The sequence below is a fragment of the Apodemus sylvaticus genome, chromosome 6 (assembly GCF_947179515.1).
Source record: "Apodemus sylvaticus chromosome 6, mApoSyl1.1, whole genome shotgun sequence".
Taxonomy (NCBI): domain Eukaryota; kingdom Metazoa; phylum Chordata; class Mammalia; order Rodentia; family Muridae; genus Apodemus; species Apodemus sylvaticus.
This window is the reverse complement of record NC_067477.1, coordinates 32,351,939-32,369,592: the sequence shown is the minus strand read 5'-3', so window position 1 is coordinate 32,369,592 and position 17,654 is coordinate 32,351,939. Positions and strand designations below refer to the sequence as shown.

Here is a 17,654-nt window from a genome sequence, read left to right as displayed (position 1 = left end):
AAAAGGACGCCCCAAATAATAACTAATGTTCACGGATGTTTGATCTCCCTTGCAAAATATCCTGTACTGTCTCTTGAACTGAAGCCTCTTGCTGTCTTCGTAGCTGTGTGTGCTTTTTTCAGTTCTTTGAGTAACACAGCGAGAAGCTGGAAACATCAGGTCCAGATCAAGATGGCAGGCAATACATAAAGCTTGTACGTCACCCCAACAAGTGAGCCGCTGAACAGACTGGGAAATCAACAATGCCTTTTAAATTCATAAGGAAGGTAAAGATCCAGGGAAACCCCTTCCCAACGCTGGAGAAACAGAAGAGTGAATACATCCCAGCTTACCTAGTAGAAGGTGAAGACATGGGAACACCTGTAGGAACCTTTTCCTGTGTAAGAACAGCCAAACAATAATTGATGGCATTTCAGGAACCTCAGTATGAAAAAAATTGCAAGGAAACCTTCTAGGAGGATTCAGTCATGGCGTCTCCTCACACTTTTGTAAGTTTCTTCTCCAGAAACTGGAATGGGTTCTCAGGGAAAAGAAAGAAAAGAAAGAAAGAAAGAAAGAAAGAAAGAAAGAAAGAAAGAAAGAAAGAAAGAAAGAAAGAAAGAAAGAAAGAAAGAAAGAAAGAGAGAGAGAGAGAGAGAGAGAGAGAGAGGAGAGAGAGAGAAAGAGAGAGAGAAAGAGAGAAAGAAAGAGAGAAAGAGAGAAAGAAAAGAAAGAAAGAAAGAAAGAAAGAAAGAAAGAAAGAAAGAAAGAAAGAAAGAAAGAAAGAGAGAGAGAGAGAGAGAGAGAGAAAGAGAGAGAGAAAGAGAGAAAGAAAGAGAGAAAGAGAGAAAGAAAAGAAAGAAAGAAAGAAAGAAAGAAAGAAAGAAAGAAAGAAAGAAAGAAAGAAAGAAAGAAAGAAAGAAAGAAAGAAAGAAAGAAAGGAAGGAAGGAAGGAAGGAAGGAAGGAAGGAAGGAAGAAAGAAAGAAAGAAAGAAAAAGAAAGAAAGAGAGAGAGAGAGAAAAGAAAGAAAGAAAGAAAGAAAGAAAGAAAGAAAGAAAGAAAGAAAGAAAGAAAGAAAGAAAGAAAGAATCCTCTCAAGCTTATGGCAAAAGGAGCCATTTTGAAGCACACCAGACCCTGTTTTGAGAGGGTCTGCCCTCAGGAGAGACTGCTTAATAGCACCTAACCTGCTAGGCTGCTGTGAGGACCTGACTGACCTCAGGAAAGGGAACTACAGAAATCCAGGTGATTCTTGTTATTCTGTGCTACCTAGGAAGAATAGGAAGATTTGGAAACATGTGTCGATCACAGACTCAAGGAAAAGGTTCATAAAAAGATAGAGGCCTAACAATATGACTACAAAGTAGCTCCCCACTACCACTACATAATTAACACCCACTTATATCAGTTTGTTTGAACAAGCATAGTATGCCCATCAGTAGTAGTAGTAGTAATTACTACTACTACTACTTATAAAAACACAAGGCATACTAAAAGGCAAAAACAAAAAATAGAAAGATAGAGCAAGCAAGCACGACAGGCCTAGTTATATTTTTCAAACTTTAGAAAAACCAAAGTTAAAGAGAGAAACTGCTCCAAGAGTCAAGGGAGACAAACGTCTATAGAGAAACAAAGAAAACAATAACACTTGACTTCTCTTTAGGGAAAAAAAAAAACCAAGTGTGTGTGTGTGTGTGTGTGTGTGAGAGAGAGAGAGAGAGAGAGAGAGAGAGAGAGAGAGAGAAGAGGGTGTTATGGAATATTTATAGTACTGAAATAGGAAAGGCAAACTTCAGCAAGCTACAAAAATATTAACCCTGAATTCTGTACCCTGTGAAAATGTTCTTCAAAACCGGAGAAGCAAAGTCAGTCCTCACACAAAAGCTGAGAGAGTGGATTGCCAGCAGACCTCCTTCATAAGAAATGTTAAAGGAAATTGCTTTATTGGAGAAAAGGAAAGTGATACAGGTCAGAAACTGCAAAGTGAACTTTAACAGTAAGTCTGAAATAAATCTTCATTTCCCTTTTTGTTATGTAAGAGATAATGGCGCTTGAAAAATTATCAGCAATAATTTATTTGACTTATACATATGTGGAATATTTCTGGCGATAAAGAGGAGGGTGAAATGAAGTTATTTTTGTGGTTTTAAGACTTAAACTACTTGATACAGGTGTTGTTGGGGTGAGATATAAATAGGTGGAAAGAAATATTACAAACTCAGGAGCAACTATTAAAAATTAGCTTGTGGGGTGGGGGGGGTGTAGTATAGAAATGACTGTCTGAGTACTTAAATTCCTCTAGAGGACCCCATATTCTTTCTAGCACCTATACCAGCTGTCTCAAAAGCACCGAATCCAAAACCCTAGGAGTTCAGTGCTTTCTTCTGACCTCTGTTCAATTCTGCATGAAAGTATGCATGCACTCAAAGATGTGCACATATAAATAAATAAAATAAATACTTACAAAGTTTAAAAAATGAGGTACAGTTTTGTCCCATTCATTTGCAAGGGTTATGTTACCAGCCAATAGAAACTATATTTTTTTAAAAAATAAGTGAATCTGTCCAGGTTTCTTGTAAGACTTTGAAAAATCCCTGATAGATCTCTTGAAGAAGTCTGGTCTTTACTGACATATCACATGGATTTAGCATGGGACTCTGCAAGGGAAGGACAGTGAGTGAAAGATTGTAAAATAATTGGGTTTTTTTTCTGTTACAATTCAGAGTATCCTATAAGATGCTATAGCATTAATAAAAATGAAGATTTAAAAAGTCTTGAGAAAGCATGGGGTTTCTGGAAACACTAATGTTTTTGTTTAAGTAATCTTTTTAAGAAAGAAAAATTGCACATTGAACCATGTTGCAAATATATTCCTAAATATTTTCAGGCATGGCCATCATAGGACATTCATTCTTTATCCCTGCTCCCACTGGAACATGTGAGATATACATAACTCAAATGTTTTAGTTACATATTAATACATCACTAGTCACATAATAAATGTGCGAGCATGTGTGAGCGCATGCGCCATTTCAACCAACTTCGTGGCACATCCCTTACACTTACAAAACTAGAATGTATAGCTAAACTGTGTTTGCTTCACAGTCTAGATCCAGGTCCTTTTTCATGAATCCTGTGTGTTACTTGTTGATAAATATGGAAAATATCTGAAAGTTTACTTTCAACTCATTTGGATTTCCTTGAAGACATTGGCACACCTCATGAGATTAAAATAATCTGGCATTGCTGGCCCTTTTGCCCACAAACCTTAGGAATAAATATTAGGGTGATGGATTCTCTTTTCCTTGCCAACCACAAATGCAGGGCCTAGAAAGGTATTCAAAAATAAACAAATAGAACCCAAAGAGTAACTCTATTCTTTTATTCAAAGTTTATTAAAATATAAGAACAAGTTGTAAAAGCACACATACCACTCAGCACCAATATTATCACACTCTTTCTACTGATAATCCCCAAAGCTTTCCTTTTGCTGCAACTGAGAAGCAGAGATGGACACACGTGGTCTCAGTTGCGCTGACTCAGCACTCTTTGCACCAAGACCCAAACGTTCTACTTGCTATGGAGACAGAGATGGAGAGAGGCAGACTCGTGTGATTACATCCAACCACAGACTGAGCAGATGGCTCTTTCGTCAGTAGTTATCATTCGCACACCAGTGAGCTCTCAACATCTCAGTTTCCTCTTTCGGGTGCTGGTTACATGGGCTTGTGAGTCTGGTGAAAACATGATCCGAAAACTAAACAAAACTGGCCAACATTCCCTACCCAAGACCTTTTGATTGCTTTGGTTATAAAGTACTAGGTACATAGGTCTTCTCATCCCCGACTCCTGACACATCAAAACCACATGGCGTGGTCTGGAGCAGTCTTGAGAGAATTTTATTTATTTCCCATCCCCTTCTGTGGGCCTCTTTCATTTCTATGTTTACCTGTTTGAATTTTTTTTCTCAAGACAGATGGGGAAGGGCAGGTTGAGCCAAAATAGTGACTTCATTAAACATCTGCTAGGTCTCCGAAGTCTCAGTAAATATTAAACGGACTCCCTAGCGCCCTGGTGCTGCTGCCCGAGACAGGCAGCGAGCCCTGGCTGGCATGAGCAGTCTTGTTTGGATATCTGGATGTGTTTGCTTTTTTGCTGGTTCAGACTCACCTCGGAACAGAGCTGAGTCTGTGAAGTCTGAGACCTTGTTTCTGGAGTTATCTAGAACACAGGGTATGAAGAACTGAGCCAGTGCTTCCTCAGCCTAGTCATTCACTGGCATGTGGCAGCCTTCCTCTAAGCAGAAGAAGTTTTGTTTCAAATCCTTCCAAATAGGTAAGCCCATCCCTTGGGGCTGGGGGTATAGGGGCACTAATTCCTCCCAGTTAGCAGCTCCTCAGCGACTCAGGACAGTCCCAAGACACCACTGTCATCTAGCAGCAAGTGATCCATTGTGTCCATTCTGAAAGTTCATAAAAACGGCAGGTTTGGCTTCTATATTTAAGGCATTGATAGAAGTTGGAGTATACTTGGGTTCTGGTTTGGAGCTATATCATAAAGAAAACTCCCAGAATTTAAAGACTCACAGTCAATTTCCACTAAGGCAGACAGCATTGGACATGTTCTGACAAGCAGAAGCGCTGGCCTAAGTCTTCCTTTATCCTTCAGTGGGACAGAAATCAGCCTAATTTTCCTCTCTGCAGTGGCCAAGGGAGTCTAATTAAACTTATTTTCCAAACCATCAGTCAGAGGTCAGGTGGAACTAATGTCCAGGTTGATCCTCTTATGATTTACATAATGGGAAGCCTAGTACATCAGCAAATCCCTCTGGCTGTGGATGGAGGCTACAGGGCATGCCAAGGGCAGCTGCATCCACCTCAGAATCCTATGAAAAAGCATCAGTACTGTCCCCCACCTTCCCCTCCAGTAGTTTGTGTGAGGCAGCCCCCACCTGTGACCTCACCACATCTTATGAATTTTATTCAGAATCCCAAATAGTCAAATACACTCAGGCAAAGGGATCAATGGCTGTCTATTGATTATTAGAAGAATTTAACGGAATTGATAGACCACTTAGAAGCTGATATTACCAAAAATCTAGAGATACAATCTATGAATTCCACAGAAGCAGAGAATGAATGAAGTTAACACGTGTGTTGAATGACTGGCACTTTGGCAACACAGAGCAAGAACAATGACTAGTTTGACTCCACAGAGGTCCATTGAATTTGTATGAAGTATGTCTACATTTTCTGGGCAAGCACTTCATTCATTCTCATTCAAGAAAGTCATTGTCCATTACATCTTCTAACCAACAAACTAAAGAGAGTTTTGAATAGGTCTAAGATGTCTTTCAAACAGTGTTTGAGAAATCCAGGTATGGTAAGTTCTGAGAAACTATTTCAATAGTATACAGGCCAATTGAGTTTGAAAGTATAAACTGATATCAGTATAAACTGATAGGGATGTAAACATATCCTATGGGAGAGATCTTTATGTTCTAAGAAAAAATAATCCAAGGTGTGTGTGTGTGTGTCCTCGTGAGAATGTATCTATACATATATTTGTGTCTCCTTGGGAGAATTACAATTATAACTCTTCAAAGGAATATACATTATAAAAGGCATGTTAGGTAGGTGGGTACTGAGAGCCTAATAGTATCTCTGAGCACAGTAGCTAAGCATTGATTTTCTCATCTCTGGATGAATGACTTCTTTTTAATTTTATAAAAAGGCACGTCATAGGAATTCGTAGAAGTTTACATCCAGATAAATAGGTTATATAATTATAGGCTTATCATACCTGGGAGACCAACCCATTCTACAGGGCGTAAGATTCCTGAGCTCTGCTAATCACTTTCTTCCTGGGCCCTTCAAAGGTTTTCCTTCCAGTGTTTCTGCCATGCTCTACTGAACATGTCTGTGTCCCTGATAGTCAGTCTATATCTTTGTATAGTTGCTTCCTCTTCTTTCTTCCTTCATTGGCCTATCATCCAAAAGGCAAATGGTATGCACACACAACCTTCTCTTTCTTTAAAACTGTAGCACAACTGGGTGATTTTTTCCCCCATTATCCCTTTTCCCCAGACAACTAGCATGGCATTAGCCAAAACTCATCCCCCCACCCAATCTCTGACGTTCTGCTTCATTATCTCACATGGAAACCAAAGGGGTCATTTGTGGATGACGGTGTGGGTGTGGGGCAGCCAAATTTTCCAGCTTTAGGGAGCCACATAAATCTCAACACCATTTTGAAGATTAAGATGAATAGGGGATCACTCCTATAAGCCTCAATTGAAGGCCTTAACACCTAAGGAATCTGAAGTAATCTATCTTCAGTATGGTTTTACAACAGTTCACTAGACACCATAGCATTTTGGAAATTTACCGTGTTTCTTTGTGGATATGTCTTTTACAGAATTTAAAACTCTGGCGATCTTAGACACTGCCAAAAATATTAGCCACAATGCTGCTTCCATGACTAAACAACACATGGGCTAGTGATCTGACTTACTTCTTGCTCCCATTTTTAAAAGCGATACTCTGTTTTCCACATTTGGGACAAATATCTTAATAACATACTTTTAAATTTCAATTTTTTTCAAATAGTTCAATATTATAGTTTAATTATTGAATAGAATAGACATAAAATCCCTTGATTTGGCATGTAACTATAACCATATGTTGAGATCTTTGAACTTAAAAATTAATTACAATACATTGGTTGATCTGTTGGTGTGTTTGGTTTTGGATTTTTCATGGTTTTTTTTTTTTTTTTTTTGGAGGTTGTGATATTTAGGTGTTGGTTGTAGATACAGCTGTGTTACTTGTATTTTAAGGGAAATGTATTCATAGATATAACCATAGTGATGTACACAGCTATTAAATTTCAACTAATGGGCTAATCCCAGTTGAAGAAAAAAAAAAAAAAAACAAGTTCAAATTCAAATGTCAAAGGAAATTCCATCTAATCAAATTCCTGTGACACCAAGAATAAGCTTGGCGTAAGCCCTCAAAACCATAAGTAGAGAGTATCAGAGTAAATTGCTCTCGTTTATGTGAAGAAATCCCTTATTGTTACAGTTCTTCTACTGGAGGAGAGGGCAGAAACTGAATGGCCAGAGTACCTGCCTCTTACACCCTTCACTCAGCACCCAGAGAAAACAATGCTACAGAGGTTAGGAATGGAGAGGGTTGTAGCATTGCAACTGTAGGAATTTGGCAGGAACAACACATCAGTACCAGACCCCCCTGGATTTTGCTCTGAACCGGTATTACCCACTGAAATGGGTCTATCAACATTAGTCCCATAAAGTACTTTTCTCCACATTAAAAATGTTCACCTGTTTTTATCTTTTCCATCTCCCACTTCCTTTTCAGTGTAGGAGTGTTGCTACACATCTCCTTTCTATGTGCATCCTGCCTGTGCTGTTTTTAGTTAACGCCTTTGTTTTCCCAGCTGTGTACACGGCTCAATGCCGATACAGTTGAACAACACTCATTACCTACAGCTTTCCAGGTAAAACACTATGCGATTTCCTCATCTTTCTGCTTCCTCTGTCTTTGCTTGTCATATTTGGGAATTCGGGGCTACAGAGAATTACACGGAACATTGCATGGCTAAAACTAACACTTCAGTCCCAACTGCACCGCATGACTTCAAGATCACGTCGTAAGTATGTATTTGGGGGGGAGGGGGGTTCCAGTTGGGTTTGGTCCTGGTGACGAAAGCTGAAATAATACACTTAATCAGATCATAGGTAGTAGCTCCCTTAACAATAAGGATTCTGGAAACTTTTGTCCTCTGGTCCCAGAGCACACACAGGACAGAATCTCTTCTTTCGCAAGCAAGAATGAACACGGGCTGCCACAGGGTTTCTTGCACTCCAGTTTGGATCAATTCGCTCAGAAGGGAGGTAACGGGACTGCTATTTAGCCAGATGTCATTTGTGTACTAAAGGAAGTATTGAGATGTTAAAGAGGTTCAAGATCTTCTGACAGGTATGTCCCTGTCTTTCAGTGAGGCAATGGGATTCAGTTGAAATAATAGATTCAGTTCAGTTCTCAACTTCTTTTACATCTTTTTTTTAAAATAATAAACTCTATTACAATCACACTTTTATCCAGCTAATCTAGAATTCATGTCTTGCTGAAATTCTTCTCCAGCCAACTTCGGACTTCTTGTAGGTTATAGTTGAAGGGGCCCTTCCCTCCTAAGTAAGCAATTTTCCGTCTCTGCACGATGCACACACGCTCAAAGGCTACTCCATAAGCTACGTTGGCGTTATTGTCCATGCGGTCAGCCACAACTTGACACTGGGGCGGCAAGGAGAAACGCTCCAGGAGCTGCTGGGCTGCTGCACAGCGGTCCTCTTGGCTCCGGTGTTTCTTAACCTCAAAAGACAGAGAGGAGTCCCCGGGCACTGCCCAGCCGTCTGAAGGGTGAGCCTCATCAATGTAGACCAACAGGAAGTCAGCCACCGAGGAGAACTCTTCCACCAGCTGGCGGAAGGCTGGCAGTTGCCTAGTGAAAGGTGGTCAGGTGGCTGAACCAAAGTTGACCACCAGTGGGCGCTCTGCACTGGCGAAGTCAAGAAGGTGGCATTCAGCCCCATCAGCGGTCTTCTCCGAGGCATACTGGTTACCTGCTTCCGGATTGGACACATGCACCACACTGGAATTGGGAGCATCTTCGCCCAATTTAACCTGATAGTGAAAAAGAAAGAAAGAAAGAAAACAAAATTACCACACAAATACACTGCTGCAGCAATTTACTGTAAATATAATGGGAGGTGTGTGTGTGTGTGTGCGCGCGTGCGTGTTTAATGTAGTGTGTGTAATATACATTTATGAGTAAAACCTAATGTTAGGCAACATAAAGGATGGTCAATAGAAAATAAGTCTTTCATTCTGAATATTCATTAGAGGTAATTTTTTTTTCTTTCTCGGAAGATACCAGAGTTAGCTATTTTCATAAATAAGTTGATTCTGGTAATTTTTTTTTTGTTTGTTTGCTCTTCTCACTTTTCTGCCAATGCCTAGCAAGCATTATAGAATGAATGATTAATTGACTTCATTTTAAAAGTTAAAAGTAAATAGCTCACTTTAAGATAAATTATCTTGCTTTTAAAATAGAGTGTCTCCTTCTGAATTCTAAAAGACTCAGGAAAGATCAGAGTTTTCACACGCGAGCTTAATTTATTTTTGCTTTTCCTTCTTTTAAATAATAATTACATTTATTTATTTATTTATTCTCTCTCCTCTCTCTGTGGGGTCTCTCTCTCTCTCTGTGTGTGTGTGTGTGTGTGTGTGTGTGTGTGTGTGTGTGTGTGCACGCGCACGCGCCTGGCTGTCTCACAACACTTGTGGTAGTCAGAGGACAACTTGTTGGAGTCAGTTCTCTCTCCTTCCACCATGTGGCTTCTTGAAATTCAAACTCAGCTCATCAGACGTGGCAGCAAGCGTTGCCCGGGGTGCCATTTCACCAACCCAATCTAAGTTCTTTAAGTGATTCTACAAGTGGGTTCTGTGTCTGGGCAGAGCAGGACAATCTATAATCCATCATTTACAAGTATGATTCCCCCACTTGCCCCGTGTTTTCCCATCTGGAAAATGTCGGCAATCATCCTGCTTTTCTTACGAGGCTCTGGAGGGTAAAGATGAGGACAGGAACGCCACATCTGACTGTTGATATGAGCTGTCACTGTCAGGCATTACCCCACCACATAAGACACACTACCCTTCCTCGTGAGGAATCCTATATTCAAGATTGAAAAATAAAAATGGACAAATTGTTCTGAGAAGATCTTTATGCTCCCTTCCGAATGGTGCAACCTCTACAGGTTCCTGTGACTACTGCTTACATTGTGCATGCTATGGCTAGAACCTCAAACCCACCTCTAAGAATCAGACAAGAAATTTCTCACCTTCCATGTATTTGGGGTTTCCCCTCAGTTTTATCTAGGAAGACCCAAGCAAACCATGGCCTTTGCTATGGTATAAGTGATTAACAACCTCCCCAGAATAGTAAGTATTCAAATACAAGGCATGTTGACTAAAATTGTTCCACGAATCCCCTTGGCAAGTGGGTTACATAGTTGAACTTAGAATTCTGAAAGTTAGTGGCCTTTGAATCTGTAAATTGATAATAAAAAGCAGGCAACAGAAAAGAGCCAATTACTTCATTCTAAATTAACACAATTGGATTTCCCTCTAGGATGGTTTAATCAAAGCTAATACCATTAAGGACAGCTTACAACAGTACGATTGATTTTTATACACTATCCTGAATATTACAAAACTCTTCCAACTAGATCGACTTTCTTCTCTCACATAAATAGTCACATATAAAACTGCTGTTAATTGAAGCTACTTAAAAGTGAATCACAGAAGAGCAGTGCTGAGTACTGATGTAAGAACCCAGGGGGTTTCATTCAGGTGCTTTAGTGTCACAGTGTAGCTATTTTAACTTTGAGAAAGAATCAAAGTTCCTTCATTTTCTTCTCAAAACTTTTTGCAGGGCAGGTGCGAAATAGGTGCTATTCATTGTCCAAAAGTAATCTTAAAATCATAAACTTCCTTTTTAGATGTCATTTAAATAATCTATTTTTGATTCAGTAGCAACCAGGAAGAAAGTTACTTACATGAATCATCTAAGCCATTAGATAGACAAATCTTATAGTTTGCCTATGACTGACTACATGATCTCATTGTTAACTCCACTAGTCTTTGAAGCACTGAAATACACACTAAACTTAAAGACACATATTTGAAGTAGGTGATAAGCCTTAAAGTCTGGGGGTCTCAATATACTTCTCAGTTGAGGATTGACTCCCCTTTGTATAGCACAATGTCTCCAGGACTGCTTTGAACAATACTGGTTGTGCAATGTTCCTCAACAGCCAGTTATAAGAAGGTCTGTATATTCTGGGGACTAGATGTGTTGTAGAGACTTCTTGTGAGATCATAAACACATACATGGAGGAAAATTAATCCCTGCACTGCATCCCAATGAAATAACCTGCCTGCAATTTGGAGCCATCGTTGACCCCTCTTAACAACTGTGTGGTCTTGAAGAACAGGCAGGTGTCTCCCTGGCTCTCACTCAAGCAGATCTTTTGATCCTTGTGTTATTCTTGACATCTGAACAATCCAATCTGATGTTTTCGTCACAAGTGATCTCTTCTTACCTGCAGTTAATTTTCTTTGAATGTTTAAGTGCATGGGACTTCTTAGAAACAATAGACTGTTCTGCCACACAACTCTTTGAAAAACAATGAAATTTTAGTTTCTAGATTACCTTAGGAAATGAAGGACAAGTTCCACCTACTGTCGCTGTAAATTTAAAACTTTGGGAAGTTGACAAATTCATAATGTTCCTGGTGATGGAGGAGTTAGCATCTTATTAGTCCAGGAAATATACATTTTAAAAGCTTTGTTGAGTTAATTGCTGAATAAATACCTGTTGATATAATCCCAGGTCAAGGAAGATGAATAGCAACCTTGAACTGCAGTGAACGTACTCATAGTCAGCTGATTATACACTAAAGCATACATATTCAGGAATAGAAGACCTGATCCTTCCCCAGAGACATGCTGTAGTCTCCGGCCAATGTCATTTACCTATTCTTAATCATTTCAGCTAACCAGCAAATAAAAGAAATGAAATCAATCTTCTTTACTTTTTTTCTGTGTCTGTGGAGTCCTAGTGATCACTAAGAAGTCATATATGGCTACCTTGCGCATGAAGATCACAGAGAAAATACAGGCAAAAGTAGTGCTATTAGTAAAATTAAGTGTGCTGGGAACTTGGCTAGTATCCATAAATCCATGGTTTGGAGTCCCAGCACCACAAAATAAGCACACACACACACACACACATACACACACACACACACACACAGAGAGAGAGAGAGAGAGAGAGAGAGAGACAGAGACAGAGACAGAGACAGAGACAGACAGAGGGAAAGAGACTCACACCTATGATGTGTAAGCCCAAGTGTTAGTACATCAGCAGTCAGACTTTATCAGCTTCATTAAACTAATCATAAATTCACAGAGGTGAATTTCTCTCTAACTTCTCTAAAACCTGGCAAGTGATAAATTGGCTGAGATAAAAAACAGACTTAATGTTAAAAAGAAAAATTTTTAAACCCCAGTTCTGTTTGTTGCCCTTCTCTAGCCAATCACAAGAAAAATGAAATTTTCATTAGGTTAGAATTCCCAGTGGAGAATTTCTTGATTTGCTTGGTTAGAAACCCTGTTGAGATGGAATGGGAGAAAGCCTACTGTCTTCACAGTGGAAGACGGGAGCAGAGTATTCCCCGACACCAAGCCAAACTAATGAAGAAAATACAGTTGGCGCCATAATAGCATCGAGGCTACGGGAAAGACACTCAACAAAAACAAGTCATCCCCTGGTGCTCCCCAAACTTTGTTTTAATTTCCCACAGTGGCACAGAAAGTCTCCTGGCCACAAGTTACCTATCATCTTAATTTCTGCTTCTTAGAGGGTTTGTGTTTGGTTTTTGTCCTTAATGAGACATATTTGCCAAAGAGGCTTTCAAAAGGCATTTTTTGCTCTTGCGGAAGAGTAATTAGGTCGGTACCTCTTTCCCTGCCAGCATCAGCCGCCTAAAGAGAATCCTGCCTAGTATTTAATGCCCAAACACAAGAAGCATCATTTCCACTAATTGGTCCTGAAGTTCCGATGTTCCCAAAGGGTCTTTTTATTTTGCAAGGATCAGAAAGGACACACGTAAACTGTGATAGCGTCACCAGTGACCTTCACTGCTCTTGTCTTCACCATGACGGTTATCCTTTCTTATATTTTTTCCCCCCAGTGGACAGGAACACAATGCCAACTAAGGGAGTGAGGAAGGCTTTTGCAAGTTTACTGCTCATGACATCTCTGGGCCAAGTTCAAAGGTCACAGCAGACATGTTTACAAATCAGAGGAAAAGCATAAATGCATAGCATATACAAGAATGGGATTCCCTTGATGATAGGTCCTTTTTGGGACAGTGATGAGTACTGAGGCAAAAAGATACTGCTGATAGATGCAAATGCAAGGGAAGTACAGGACGGAGCATTCATCAGTGAACTGGAAGTAAAGTACATACTGCTAACCTTGTTTTTGTTTTTGTTTTTGTTTTTGTTTTCCTTTCCACACCCTAACAGGAACTTTAGAGTAATATCACACACTCTCATGATGGGTAGAGAAACAAGTTATAGAAATGGGGGATGGGCATGTAGCAGAATATTGATACAAACTTTTCATCGTTGAAAGCTCTGGAAATGGCCTTGTGAACTCTCAGGAAGTTTCCAATTCTTTGACATAATGATCAGGCTACACCAATGTCCTTAGAAACATGGCCAAACAATCATTAGGCAGAGCTTCAGCCATTCCCATTCAGAGGGGCCAAATAAATCAGACTGGAGGAACAGACTGCCCACTCCATCTTCTGGGTTAAGCTCCCTTTCTCGGTTATTCTCTTTTTGACTTGTACCTTGAAAACGAAACTCAGAGCCCTATCATTTCACTATGTTTTATCCAAGTGACAGGCAGGCTCTGGTTGTGGCCTTCTTCTCTCTTTAAAGAGCCACTTTTCACAGCACAAGCCCAGTGTCAAAAGGCTTGAGGTGAATAAAAAGGAGGAGAATGTTAAAGAGACCCTTTCAAAACCAAAATTGTATGTTCCAATGAGCATGGTTTCTGTGCCACTGAAGCATTAGCTATGCAGAAATGAGCCTGCTTGTCAGTGTCTGTACTGTCTGCTTACTTTCACACTTCATTTAGGAGTCAGGCTCCAAGAGAGGACAGCTTGCTTATGGGTTACATTTCTGAGTCTTTGAGTACCAACACAAGGGTACAGTGCTCACAAGCAGAAACACTGAGGGAACTTAAATAACCAAGAGCTGCTGTCAGCTCCAACCCTTCCACCAGTTCCTAGATTTTTCTTTCAATCCAAAATGCACACCTATCTCCTGACCATTGACATATGGCCTTCGGCAACTTCTTTATAAAATTAATTTTAAATCACTTTAAAGCTTTCCATGCAGTTCCTATTAGTACTATTTCATTCTGTTCTTCTTTCTTTCCATCACTCCAGCTCTGGCCAATGTCACCTCCTCTGTGGATAAATACAGCACCTCTAGATAACATCCCAAACACAATAGCTGACATTTACTAAGCAAGGCACTTGGGAGAACTGAATGATTTGTCTATTTGAATCCCATGTAGACACACCCCTCATCCTGGACAAATCTGCTTCAAGAGTAGCAGTTGCCAAATAATGCAAGTCAAGATTGTGAAATCCCAAGATGCAATGTCATACAGGACCGCCTCTGGCATCTCCGGAAACAGTCACACCTAAAGACAGTGTGTCACGACTAGCACAGCATCTGGCAAATGACTCGACCTTTTTGAGAGGCTCTGGGTGAGCCTCTGAGACTACCGCCTGCACCATGATGCCATGATACTCCACCATGATACTCAAAGAGAGGAGGACAGAATTTAGCTCACATTGTACTCGGGATGCCTCCATATATCTCACACCCTGCCCGGCCTTGTTCTTGTTTTCCTGGGGTTTTCTTTTGCATATAATAGCTATTGTGCAAAGCATCAGAAGCAAGCGTGATAACGTAAACCAGGAACTTGGTCGCTAATCAAAACAGTGGGCAGAGACAAAGGAATAGAAAAGAGGAATATGCAAACCATATGGCAAAAGTAAAAGCTAATCACTCAGCTCCCATGAACACAAATAACGTATCTCAACACAATGGGGCACTAGACATTAGTGAAAAAAACATATAACGAAGTCTATCATGGAGGCATTTGCTTGTGTTTTCCATGTCCACTTCAATTATCTACTTGATGAGCAAAACAACCTCACTTAACGTTTGTGGGAGCCTTTGCAGCCTTCAAAGTGGATGTGGAAATAATATTTATATTCTGAGCATATGCACACGGGTAAAATTCTCCAAAAACCACCTTTAAATTTTTCCAAGCAAACATCCATCGTCTTTCAGCAACCAGGCGTGTAATATACTCAGACCAAGCTCCTAACGTTCTGTATTATCTAAGACATAGATATACTTGAGGGGATTGACTAATCAATAATATTTTAGCATTCAGGTACGACACCCCGCTTCTCTAAACTCCTGACACCTAATGCATACATACGAATGTCACATTCCATGTAGACATCTGTGGGGACGGTAGGATTTCTCGGTATCTCCACGGCCATATATTTCACTTACATGTATGATATAGCTGGACTTTGAATACAGGAGCCTCCAGGTATCCATCCCTCTCCTGACGAGGGCACTCCTTGCTAAGAAGAGGCTTGACATTCAATGCCCCCGCCCCCCAGAGCATGGCGGGACCTTCTTTAGGTGATTCGCAATAATGATGCCATGAGTCACACGGCAGTCCCTGTTCACAAAAGGCATTTTTCTTCCTCAACATTTGCTTTTCGGTGAAACAGCCTGCCCTGGCGTCTTTATTTTTATTTCCCTGGCACTTGGATTTATTTTTCCACTGTTTACTGGGGACGGACTCCTTCCCTTCCTCCTCTGCTAGTCTGAGTTCCCCTCATGATGTCTACCACTCCACCTGCCCCAGGAGCAGTCCTTGCTTGGGCATCTGGTCTCACTATTCCTTCCAAACTCCCTTCTCTGACAAGCTCTCAGTATGGCTAGGAACACATTTCCTCTTTTTATAGAAGCTTTTTTGTCCAAATGCATTCATTCTTCCTAATACCCAGGATGCTTCAGGAGCCTATGGGATGGAGGACACTACAAAAGTGTTCATTCCACTTTACCCTGACAGATATGATTTGAAAATGTTCCCCTAAACATGTCCCAGCAGCAGAAAGGCTGAATTAACAGAAGTTTTCACATCCATACACCAACCACTCCTCCTGCTGTTTCAAAAGCTGATGGGAATACACTTTCCCCAGGTAAGTGAGGTTACTGCTCTAATGTCCAAGGCCTGCCTGACGTCAGAACGCACTATAGAGCCCTCACTTCTTTTTCTATGGCAATTTATTGGTAGATTCCATTTTTACACACAAAGGCTGGGTTTCTGACAGCCTATCCCTAGAGCTTTCTTTTGCAAACTGATGCTTAATAACGAGCAATCCACAGATTCCAACTAAGTAGGTGGCCATGCTCAGCTTGCTTTCATTTGTTCTTAACCTCCCTAAGAAATGGATGAGCTAGAGTGAGGTCACAGCTGCCATCATCATCATAATCATAATCATCATCACCATCATCACCATCATCACCATCATCATCACCACCACCACCACCAGCAGCAGCACCAGCACCATCATCATTCACTCAAGTCTGACCATTTCAGCCGAAAGAAAACACTAGGTAAACCTTCCTCCTACATATCACACAGCCTTCTGCAAAGCAAAGCAGCAGAAGGCAGAAAAAAAATGCAGCAAGTTCCAAGCCTACCCCCCACCAAAAAAAAAAAAATTCTGATTTTACCTACAGTTATTTTATACCAGCACAAAACTCTTAAACTGCCAATTCAGTGCAAACTAACAGCAGCCCTCATTAAAGACTCCTGCTGAAGTCACCCAGAGTCCCAGAGTCCCAGTGATGGCTCAATGTCTGTCACTCCCAAATCTAACCTGTGCAACAGGTGTCCCAAGTGGCACTGAGACTCCCTTGAACATAATCACTGGAGAGGCCACCCCAGATAGAAATCCCCATGGCCAGCAGTCCTACACCTTCCAGACCCCTGGCCCTGAGACCCAGGAGAAGCCCAGTGGCTGCAGCTCACCTGTTTGTAGGCATCTAGGAGGAAGCTGTTCCAGACACAACGCAGCCCTTCTGAGGTCAGCATGCGCCTCCACTCTCCGCGAGTGGACTTGGAGCGGCTGAGAAGCAACGCCACGTGCTTGAGCAGAATGACCGAGTCATAGAGCGCCAGGAAGAGGCAGTTGGAGAAAAAGACTGGCAGGATCTGCAGGGTGACCAGCAAGTCTACGCTGAGGAGTCCCATCTTCTCTGCCTCCTCAGTCAGTCTCCCGTGCACCCGTGCACTCTGCTTCACAAGTCACCCTCTTTTGGCAAAGGAAGGTGGTCGTAGAGAAGTGGGGGACCAAGGGGAAGGTTGGGAGGGGGTAAGGGAGAGGGAGAGAAGCTAAATTAGAAGGAATTCCAACTTGTCTTTTCTTTGAAAGAAGCAGAAATGGAAATACCAAGTTCAGTCTCAGCAGCCCAGCAGTTGGAGTATACCCATCAATTCATTCAATTCCGAGATGCATTTTTTTTTTCCAGGATTTAAGATGGTTAAAAAAAAAAAAAAAACACCACCAGCAGCAGCAACAACAACAACAACAACAACCCTGCCGTACCAGTCCCTAATCCAGTTTACCCCTGTCAGAGTCCGTTAAAGACAGGAAGTTCTACTTTCATTTGCAGGCACCTATGAGACTGCAGAGATGGTAAAATTTTTCTTTTAGCTTTTCATGTTCCTTTCAACGCAGTCTGGTTTCTTGCACTGCCAATTTCTTAACTGTGCTGTAAGAGTAGGTCTGCTTGGTTTTCTTTCTTTCTGTCTGTCTGTCTGTCTTTCTGTCTTTACTCCGTTGTAAACATACTTTTTCTTCTCCTCCTCCCAGCCTGTCTCCCTCTGCCTGTCCTTTCTCCAGGTT

At 41.0% G+C, this 17,654-nt stretch overlaps 1 protein-coding gene across 1 annotated transcript; it reads right to left on the bottom strand.

The window, feature by feature from the left end:
* Positions 1-3,394: 3,394 nt before the first annotated feature.
* Dio2 (iodothyronine deiodinase 2) lies at positions 3,395-17,305 on the bottom strand. Its single transcript, XM_052185304.1, is given in 3 exon segments — positions 3,395-8,124; positions 8,127-8,685; positions 16,778-17,305. Coding segments are annotated over 3 exon segments (807 nt in total). The 5' UTR covers positions 17,000-17,305; the 3' UTR covers positions 3,395-8,098.
* Between the last annotated feature and the right edge of the window lie 349 nt (positions 17,306-17,654).